The 10,198-nt window shown below is 38.5% G+C and overlaps 3 protein-coding genes across 3 annotated transcripts in view; 2 read left to right on the forward strand and 1 right to left on the reverse strand.

Annotated features, from left to right (window-relative positions):
• Positions 1 to 1,315: 1,315 nt before the first annotated feature.
• Positions 1,316 to 6,564, forward strand: LOC138022954 (calreticulin-like). The gene is made up of 10 exons (XM_068869978.1): positions 1,316 to 1,503; positions 1,599 to 1,706; positions 1,880 to 2,022; positions 2,647 to 2,710; positions 2,830 to 2,924; positions 3,350 to 3,559; positions 4,961 to 5,074; positions 5,236 to 5,379; positions 5,552 to 5,779; positions 6,071 to 6,564. Exons 1-10 carry the CDS (start codon positions 1,416 to 1,418, stop codon positions 6,215 to 6,217), a joined length of 1,341 nt encoding a protein of 446 aa, XP_068726079.1. The 5' UTR covers positions 1,316 to 1,415; the 3' UTR covers positions 6,218 to 6,564.
• Positions 6,565 to 8,277: 1,713 nt separating this feature from the next.
• On the reverse strand, positions 8,278 to 9,493 carry LOC138022955 (bifunctional peptidase and (3S)-lysyl hydroxylase Jmjd7-like). Its single transcript, XM_068869979.1, has one exon. It carries the CDS (start codon positions 9,403 to 9,405, stop codon positions 8,431 to 8,433), a length of 975 nt encoding a protein of 324 aa, XP_068726080.1. The 5' UTR covers positions 9,406 to 9,493; the 3' UTR covers positions 8,278 to 8,430.
• Positions 9,494 to 9,524: 31 nt separating this feature from the next.
• The window catches only part of LOC138022956 (COMM domain-containing protein 2-like), a 794-nt gene continuing 120 nt past the window's right edge, over positions 9,525 to 10,198 (forward strand). Inside the window, exon 1 of the mRNA XM_068869980.1 lies at positions 9,525 to 10,198. This exon is cut by the window's right edge and continues 120 nt beyond it. Coding sequence (XP_068726081.1) covers positions 9,580 to 10,182 — 603 coding nt within the window. The 5' untranslated portion in view covers positions 9,525 to 9,579 and the 3' untranslated portion in view covers positions 10,183 to 10,198.

Consider the following 10,198-nt stretch of genomic DNA (forward strand, 5'->3'; position numbering starts at 1 on the left):
TTTTATCAGGAATGCTATTCTTCAATGAAAGAACCGTTGTTACACAGCTCCTGGTCGGAGGACGAAGGGAATGACTGTTATCTCGTTGGCATGAAAGCCTGGTTTTCACTAGCGGCGCAAGCACTAGCACAAGCATGACTATCTTAGGCCTGTTCCAAACGTCGTGCTACTGCCGTGCCGAACTCAAATGAAATTGTCATTTCGATTTAAGCACGGCAGTAGCACGACGTTTGGAACAGGCCTTATGCTAGTGAAAAGGAGCGTCGGCATTAGCACGGCATCCGCCATTTTGTTCAAAATGCTCAGCTAAGGGGAATCTGGAACGAGCCCTTTAGTGAAATAATTTCCTTCTGCTTTTGCCGCGTTCCGTTCTCACACGACGCAAGCGAACTCAAGCATAAGCGTAAGCACAAGGAAAAGGAAAAAAATTGATCCCCTTGTGCTTGCGTCGCTACCTAAAACTAGGCTTAACGCGCTCAAAGCATGTGTCTCCCATGAAACCAATAATGCATTCGAGCCCGATCAGACTATTAAATTTTCAGTCCTGACCTCCTCCAAATAACGGGATTTTCTTTTTTCAAAACAGAAAGCGATTATTTTTTTCAATTCAACGTTATTGGGTTACCTGCAGTTTTTTACGCCGAAAAGAATTGGGCTTTGTTGGCTTATTATAAATTTTTACTGCAAAATTGTAAATATTAGTCCTGATACTTCAAATGTACTATCATGCTAAAATGGAGCAGGCTCTGACAAGCACACATGTCAATGCGGGGAGATATCTATACATATATGTATATATATTTGTTTTCCTTTCATTTAATTCCTGTGGTAGTGGCCATCTCGAAAGCATTTGCTACTATGGCCACTACGCACTTTTCCACTTTTTCTCACTCAAGTGTAAGTAGTATGTTTACTTCTTTCCTTTAATTGTTACGTCCATTATTTATTTTTTGAAATAGTGCATAATAATAATAAATCTTGATAAAATCTTGAATCTTGGTCTTTTGGCTGAAAGATTCTGGTCATCTTTCAAATTATAAGTTAAACTTCCTAATGTTTCAGTTATCTTTTCCGCGTTCCCTGGCTGCAATATTGCTTTTCTTGGCACTCTTCTTTCTTTTTCCCTCATAATTTCCATATTCAATTAAAGTATAATTTATGTGGTTAATACCCTCGTTCCAATCTTCTTCGTCCTTGCACGTGTGCGACGTTCAAAGCGTCCAAGCGGGCACGGATATCCAGACGTGTGGTAGATTCTGATTGGCTTTTATTGGTCATGTGGTGTATCTGGACCAATCGAAGCACACCACGCAGAAGGCCGGTGAAATTGTATTCAATACATGGTCGCTTGTCATGGTATTTTTGTAGACTGTTTTTCTGGAGAAGGAACTTCTTTAACTTGTATTCCTTAAATTATGGCTGTGTGTCCAATCGTCTTCTTGGCTTTGGTCTCTTGTGTTTTAGCGGAGGATCCAAAAATCTATTTCGTTGAAAAATTCGAAGGTAAGTTATGGTTAAATTCTTGCAAGTGGGCATACTGACTGGGTCGTAATTCAAGCAAGATTACCTTGAGAGGAATCGCTTTTCTGCTTCTTTAGACGAGAGTTACACAGATAAATGGGTTGAATCCACCTTCAAGGGCAGTGATGCTGGAAAGTTCAAGTGGTCGGCTGGAAAATTTTACAATGATGCAGATCTAGATAAAGGTACGTAAGCTTATTTCTAGCTTTTCGTCCTCCAACGGTTGAAAGCTCTGTGTTTGATTTGCACAACAAGAATTATACATCTGTAAAGCTGCTTTAATTTGGTTAAAATTGCTTTCAATGTGAATCGTTCATCCTGCAAACAGAATAACAGATGTTTTCAATCTGATTTACAGGTATTCAGACTAGTGAAGATGCTAAATTCTACGGACTCTCAGCGAAGTTTGATGAGCCTTTCTCAAATGAGGGAAAAACACTGGTGGTACAATTTCAAGTAAAACACGAACAAAGCATCGATTGTGGAGGTGGTTATGTAAAAGTAAGTAAAAGACTTATGTTCTGTTTTCAAACGACGATAATTTTTTTTTTGTTTTTAAACAATTCCATTTATTTTGTCTTCACAACTAAGAATAGTAAGCAAATCGTCGGCAACATTCACCGGTGGGTCAGTTGGTTGAGCATCGGGCTGTCATGCGGCAGGTCGCGGGCACAAACCCCCGCCGGATCAACACTCAGGATCTTAAATTAACTGAGGAGAAAGTGCTGCCTTTGTAATTTCATTTGCAAATGGTAAGACTTTCAAGTCCTCTCGGATAAGGATTATAAACCGTAGACCCCGTCTCACCAATACCTTCTGTTCACAAATTCCCTGTGGGACGTTAAAGAACCCCCTCACTATTCGATAAGGGTAGGGGATGTAGTCCCCGCTGTTGTGGCTGTCCTGTTCTCTCCAGTAAAAGTGGCCTGCTCGGCACTGATGTCTCCCAAAAGGCTTACGGTGTATGACGCCACCCAAGCAGAAAAGCCATAATTCAAAAAGGGACTTTGCAGACTGCTGGAAGATGTAGATCTATGTAGATTTGCTTGTAAGCAAAGCAGTGAGTCATAACCTTTTTTAATAAAACAAACTTTAAAATGTTGTTCACGTCTTCTTTTACCTGAGGTTTTTGATAGCTCACTCGATCAGAAACAAATGCATGGGGATTCACCATACCTCATCATGTTTGGTAAGCAGAAATGGAGAATTCTTGAAAGTTCAACTTGTAACCTTGATAGTTCAGGTTTAATGTTTTTGCTAATAAATAGTTAATAAATAGTTTGTTAATTCTATTGTTCACTTTCAAAGGGCCTGATATTTGTGGACCTGGGACAAAGAAAGTCCATGTTATCTTCAACTATAAAGGAAAGAACTTGCTTACAAAGAAAGATATCAGGTGCAAGGTATGTACAACAAAAGGAAGCATAGAAAAAAACTGAACTGAAAGCTTTTTTCCCACTCTGAAAAGAGTTGACCAAATTAGCATTAATTTGGTTCCTTTATCCTTTCCCATCTTTTAATTCATGCATTGGACATGAAAGGCAACACTGAAATTAAACAAAACTCAAGTCTAGGAAGTGTTGGTTACTGTTCTCTCAAATGTAACATGGTTACCTAGTGAGTCCTTTCTGCCCCTGGCTTTAGCTTGGAGTTTAAGTGTCTTATATAGAAAACCTGGGAAGATACTCCCAACATAGCAGACAATATTGAGGGAGAGATTTGTGATGGTTTTTCTTTTCATATTCTCTGTTTGTGCTTTCACTAAAGAGTTAATAAATACTTTAAAAGGGCAATAGGGTTGCATACTAAATAACTTTGTTTTCCCTAGGATGATGAATTTACACATCTCTACACTCTTATCGTAAAACCTGACAACACTTATGAAGTACGCATTGATGGATCCAAAGTTGAAAGTGGTGAACTTGAAGCTGATTGGGACTTCTTGCCACCAAAGAAGATCAAAGACCCTGAAGCCAAGAAGCCTGAAGATTGGGATGACAAAAAGAAAATTGATGATCCTGAGGACAAAAAACCCGAGGTATAGCTTGTTCCTCTTACTCTTAATGAACGAGATGAGATGGAAGGTCAGTTTTGCCAGAACACTAGCATTTTTTTTATGGACCTTGTAAACCAAGTAGGAAGATAAAGACCATAGCTACATACTTAAACTTCACTTTTTAGTTAACAAATAAAAGCATCAACTTTAATAGTATCAACAAAAAGTAATTTATTTGTTGCTGATAAGAATGCAACCCTCTTGTTACAATTAATGAAAGCTTGAAACTTGTTTGGCTGTAAAAAAATGCGATAAAGCAATTCTTAAAATCATTTTTAAGATAAAAAAATTACTAACAAATTGCTAAAAAGCGTTGACGTTTCAACGTTTCAGTGTTTGTTGGTTTTCTGTTAACTTGGGTTTCAAGTTTAGTTCTGTTCTTGAGAATTTCAATGCCGATAAAAGGGATCTTGTTATCCACAGGAAGCTCCATCGTAAATGTTAGACTGGGGTGTAGGCCATTCAGGGTACTAAGAAACTCAGCAGCAGCATCAGCGCTAGGCATTCTAGCCAGGGTATCATCAATGTACCTCTTGTACAATTGGGGCATTTAGCCATCACGTGTAAGCTTTTCTTCAAGATGACACATGAAGACATTGGCCATTAGATGACCAAGGGCTGAAGACCAATTCACAATTTTAAGAAAGTGCCAGGGCAAATTTGATTGGCTAGTATTTGAAATGCTCTTCATCAAGAATCTTAAGCCCAATTTAAATACCCAGACAGACTCCATGCGTGCAAAACTTTTTGTTTATTTTTTAATTATTATTTCCCCACGTTTCAGCTTTTAATCAGCTATTGTTTTTTCAGTATTTACAGACCGAAACTCACTAACATATTTTGACTTGATAATGGTGTTTAGCTAACGTCGAAACGTCGTCGCTTTTTAGCAATTTTTTAGCAATTTTTTTATCTTTAATGATTTTAAGAAATGTTTTATTGCAATTTTTCATAGCCAAATGCTTTTCAAAATCACTTCTTGTTCGTATACTTGAAACTTGTTATATTGAAATTGCAGCACCGAAGCCTGATTTACCTGTAAAATCAAGGTCCAGCCAATTCTGATCTCTCGCAAGACTCAATTTTCCTGCTCTTGTATCACTAGAAAAGTGTGTTGTCTGTTTGAGTGTGCATTTTGAGCCTGACATTTGCCAGTTTTGACAGTGTTCTTTTCCCTGGGCTGGTCAAAATGTATGCATTTACAACTGATCATTGTAACCTTCCTTTGCTGTAATGATGGCAAGGAAAAGGGGATTTAGTCATCCCTCAAACTCATGGTGCTATCAACCATACATTCCTGTGCCATTAATTAATTTAAAATAGTTTAGATCCTTGTATGCTTCAGACTTTTGATTTTTTTTTTTTTGTTTTTCTACTCTTGAGGACTGGGATAAACCTCAACACATTCCAGACCCTGATGCAAAGAAACCAGATGACTGGGATGATGAAATTGATGGAGAGTGGGAACCACCAATGATTGATAACCCAGACTACAAGGTTGGTCAAAGATTTCTGCATGTGCAACTGAAAGTTGTATGCCACACAAAATTGTACTATCTGAGCTTTTGCCAAAGATTTAATCCATTCTTTAACTTTATGTAATTGGATAATTGCACAAATCATGATCTGTCTTAACTCTCTTGTGTTTGTTTCCAAAGGGTGAATGGAAACCTAAACAAATTGACAATCCTAACTACAAAGGTGAATGGATTCATCCAGAAATTGATAACCCAGAGTATCAACCTGATGAGGCACTATACAAGTATGATGAAATTGGTGCTCTTGGTTTTGATTTATGGCAGGTAAGGTGGTATTCACTGTGCACGTACCCAGCTTTTAGCTTCCAGTAATTGTTTTTGTTCATGGAATATTCCCAAGGGCTTCGCCCATCCCCTTGCTATTTTACCTCTCTTAAAAATTAGGGTAACTGCATGTCATCTTGTTTTCTCACACGTGATTCTTTTCCTTTGTCAGGTTAAATCGGGAACTATTTTTGATAACATTCTGGTGACAGATTCAGTTGAGTATTCTGAGACATTTGCTAAAGAAACATTTGAAAAAACAAAAGAAGGTGAAAAGAAGATGAAAGATGAGCAAGACGAGAAAGAACGCAAAGAACGAGAAGAGGAAGAAAAGAAGGCAAAGGAGGAGGAAGATAAGAAGAAAGCAGAAGAAGAGGATGAGGAAGAGGAAGAAGAGGAGGTTGGTTTAAATTTCTTAACCCATTGACTCCTGGGTTAATCTTCTTGAAGGTTTTGAAATTGTTTTGTGTACACAGAGTGCCCTGTTTCATCCATAATATGGGGGAACTTAAACATTGTGTGGCATGGTGGTCTTAACTTTCCTTGTCTGTGAGTTGCTAGCTAAAAGAGAACATATTTGACCATAGAACCTTACTTTGTTACATCTCACTGCTCAAATCTCTTTCATCCTGGTTGTAATGGACCTTTATGTGTTATTTTTTTAATAAATGGAATGTTGTATTTGATAAAGGAGGAAGAAAGTAAAGAGGGTGAGGAGAAGCCAGAAGAAGAAGGAACTGATGAAGAACTTAAAGAAGAAGCTTCAAGCGAAGAATCTGCGGCTGAAGAAGAGGAAGATCAAACAACAGAAGAAGCAACGGCCAAAGATGAACTTTAATTGAATCCCAGCAATTAGGCATTTTTAATTCAAACAGAGAACTTAATAAGTACATCTTACAGAAGAGCCTGTGACCTAATTTTATGGTGGTTTAACAATATCTCTAGTTTCTGCATTTATTTCCTCTGTTTTGGGGTCAAACCCATACACGCAACCTTTGAAACCAACGCGATACTTTTTTCCATTCTCTTCTCCAATGGGTCACACGTGGTCTTATTGTCTCTAAAGAAAGACCCTTTGGTTATGAATTGCTACCCATTAATCCATCTTCCCACAAAAGTACTAAGTTTTTACTCCTGCTGTGATAAATGTCTTGTGGATTAAAAACAATAAAACATTCTTTTGTACATTTGTCAATCTCCCTGAAGGAGAAGAGCAGCCTCCTGTTGGTGTTTTGACATGGGAAGATGTGAAGGCTAATCTTGCCCAGAAAACTTCATTAAACCAATTCAGTTCTATTTTAAGTTTAACAAAGGGTGAAAACATTGTACTTGTAGGGTATGAGCGAGTTCATCAAAGGAAATATCTATAATCCGAGCTCGAGTGCTCTACTAATGGGGTGACTACAAATCTACTGAAGTCAGAACTAATCAAATGAAACCTTGGTTTTGGAGGACACAGGAAAACTGGATTACCTGGGGGAAAACCTCTCAGAGCAAAGTATCAACAAACTCAACCACATGTCTGGTGTCAATTCCAGGAATCCATTGTGGGGCCACATTGGTGGAAGTCGAGTGCTCTCACCACTGCACCATCCCTGCTCCCTTGGGGAAATTTCTATGATTGTTCTGGGCCTGGTTGTTCAAAAGCCGATAAATGTGAATCAAGATGAAAAATTAACCAAGGAGTTTATTTATCCAGTCACAAATGCTGTTCAACGTGTTGTTCAATGCTGATATTCAGCAAAACTTAACATTAGCAGAAGTCAATCTTGTAAAACAAAAATGAGCAAAAGAAACTTTCACCAGAAAGTTGAAAACGTGAAACTAAAAGTTCACGCTTATCTTGGATTAAGTTAATTGGCTTTCAAACAACATGGGCCCTGATCATTTGTGTACTTGTATCTTTCTCTTAAGCCTTATGAAGGCTGAATAGCTACCATTACTATACAGGCCCAAATTAAATTTATTAAAAGCCTACTTCGAAATTTCTCAAGAATGCACCTAAAATCGATTTTTTCTTAAAAGTAGAGACTGTCGTATTGTAAAACCCTTCCAATTATATTTCTCCTTTAATTTGAGATGAAACCAGCTTGGTCTTCTTAAAGTAATTTCCCTCAATTAACAGCAATAGCCTTTGTAAAATGTTCTAATCTGCCTACTTTGTGAACCCCTGAACTGCCTCCCATTGAGGAATAAAATGGTCTGGCATTAGACAGTGAATCTTAAGTCTCTTCGGAGTTGGTTTTAAACAGCCTTCCTGAACTGTTCCCCCTTGACCAGTAAAATCCTATTAATTCTCACTTCTTAGGAGTCTGAGTTATTAAAGAAAAGGCCTTTGTTATGGTTCACAATGGAAATCAATGATTTGAATTTTCATAGGACTTAGCAGCATTTGATACAGCCGATGATAGCCTCTTTCGACTACAACTCATTTTAGCATTAATTTTGTGAAAGGGTGTTGGAATGCCAGTAACTGTTGTTACCTACAATCTTGGACAGATTAAATGGAGACCACCCCTCCCCCCAAAATCAATGATGGGAAAACGGTGTGTTATGGCCTTTGCGTAGCTTCGCCTTTGATTATTCTGTCCAAGATTGTAGCTATGTGCAATTTACTAGGGTCAAAGATGCTTCTTCTAATGTGCATTACTTTATGGAGTTCCCCGGGGTTCAATTGAGTGGAAAAAGGAATTAGGTAACTTTGGCAATTTATGATTACTTTAATCAGTGATTGGTTCAAAGTTCTCACGCCATTTTGTCAACCGATAAGAAGTGAAACCAAAACCAATCGTGGCCCACGCCTGCACATTTTCCCAGACTTTATCACAATAAGTGATATAGAAATACCTGGGGAAAAAGGGGTTTTATTCCCAGAAGGCTTGAATTGGGTGCAACATTGAGTTGGCCGATTTGGTTTATTAGCGACAAAATTGGAAGTAAGCATGTATTTGTTCTGGGAAGTCAACACAGAAAATTGTTGTAAACCAGTATACAATGTGTTTTTTTTTCTTGATCTGTGCTTTTTTAGTATACAGAGTCCCTATCTCGTCGTCAGCTACAATTTGATTCACTAACAATTTCACTCACTTTCTCAACAAATTTAAAATAGTTGTATTTGATATCATACTCCATATCATACCAAAAATTAATAGCAATACACCCATGGGATTGCTGTACATGATGAAACCATAGTGATGGGAGATAAAGCATTTCCCCAGCATTTACTATGCAAGTCACAGGTTTGGCTTTTGCATACTGGGGATAAGTTTTCAGATCCGGATTTAATGGATCAATAGCAATCCAGGGAACTTTGTTGGAGGTTAAAGACTCCTTTGGACTTTCTCTTTCTTCTATTATTTCGAAATTTCCACCATCTGTAACTTTATATCTAGCTGGTTCATAAAGCCTGTAAGGAATCAACGGAAGATCACTTGGTGGCAGCAAGGTGAATATCTTTTTCCCTTTGATCACACAGTACAAGTTTTCGTAGTGATCTTTATGCATTGATGTAATTGCTCGCTCGTCGCCCATCCAAAAGTTTATCGCATCAGGTTGTTTTCCAAATGCTTCCGTTGCCCATGAAATGTCTGATGCTGCTTCTTCACTCAATTCCCGAAGTTCAGATGTTAGATTAGAATTTTGTTTCTGAACATAAAATATCGCAGGATCTTTCCTTTTTCCTTCAAGAATATCCAAAAATTCAGAAAACTGCATCTCTCGTTCCTCTGGCATCACAAATTTATCTTCTAAAACTGCATCAGCGTAGCCATTTGGTGTCACAGCAACTGTTACCTTTTTATCACCAATTTTGTCTCTTAAGTAAGCGTTATCCCATTTCTTAAGGGCCGGCCAATGGTTGAATGCATTTTGGATCACAACGGGAAGATTTGGGTTGACCCAGTCTCGGAGAAAACCCAGTGGACTTGGAGCTTTCTCGAGCCTTGGCACCTCTGAACAGAGATAAAGTTCTCTTGCTTCAAGAGACAAATATTCTAAGGCAGCCGTCAGTGAATTTAAGGTTGCCATTCATTCAACGCTCCCAAAAAGTCGCATGAAAACGAAAACGGCCAAGAAAAATTTCACTTTCGTCCGCCATTTTGATATGGACAAGCACGGCTGCTAAGTCTCGTTCCCAGGAAATTTCGGTTTCATGTTTCGTGCTGGCCCGTGCTGGTGTTTTCCTTCAAGCAAAGTTAAAGGATGCTTTTGATTCTTTCCGAAGAACAGAAGGAACATCTGAGGTTCCTAACATCCTTGGAGATTGATGTTGTCCTAGAGTTTGCTCGGATATCCCTGGATTTTATACTGAAAGGTTCTTCAAACCCAAAGATCTTCCAAGCCGCAGCCCAAAAGCTGGGTGTTGATTCCAAGACAGTGAAGAACGGAATAAGCGGCCTGCAGCATGTTTTTAATGAAAGCTCACGTCTCATGATTGGCGAAATAGACTTTCAAGATTCTATTTTGACGATGGGTTTCTCCGAAGAAGTGATCGCTGAACTGTTGAAGATGTATTTAGCAAATCGCAAAGAAATTAGGAGCATTCTCGTTGAAATGACTATGGCAATTCCTCATTACCACGATTTAGAGTGGAGATTTGACGTGGAGCTGGCGAGCAGATCACTGCGACACCAAACCAATCCTATTATTGTTATGAGACTACACACGAAGGAGGGAGAGAAGAAGATTGCGGACATCCTACAAACTGATCCAGTGAATTTAATTCATCTTACCAATGAGCTGGAGAATGCAATACAGGAAATGAAGACTGCTCATTGCAGGCGAATAGTTAGAAATATAAAATGAACGATAGTACTGATAT

Source organism: Montipora capricornis, chromosome 11 (genome assembly GCF_036669925.1).
Source record: "Montipora capricornis isolate CH-2021 chromosome 11, ASM3666992v2, whole genome shotgun sequence".
NCBI classification, from domain to species: Eukaryota; Metazoa; Cnidaria; class Anthozoa; order Scleractinia; family Acroporidae; genus Montipora; species Montipora capricornis.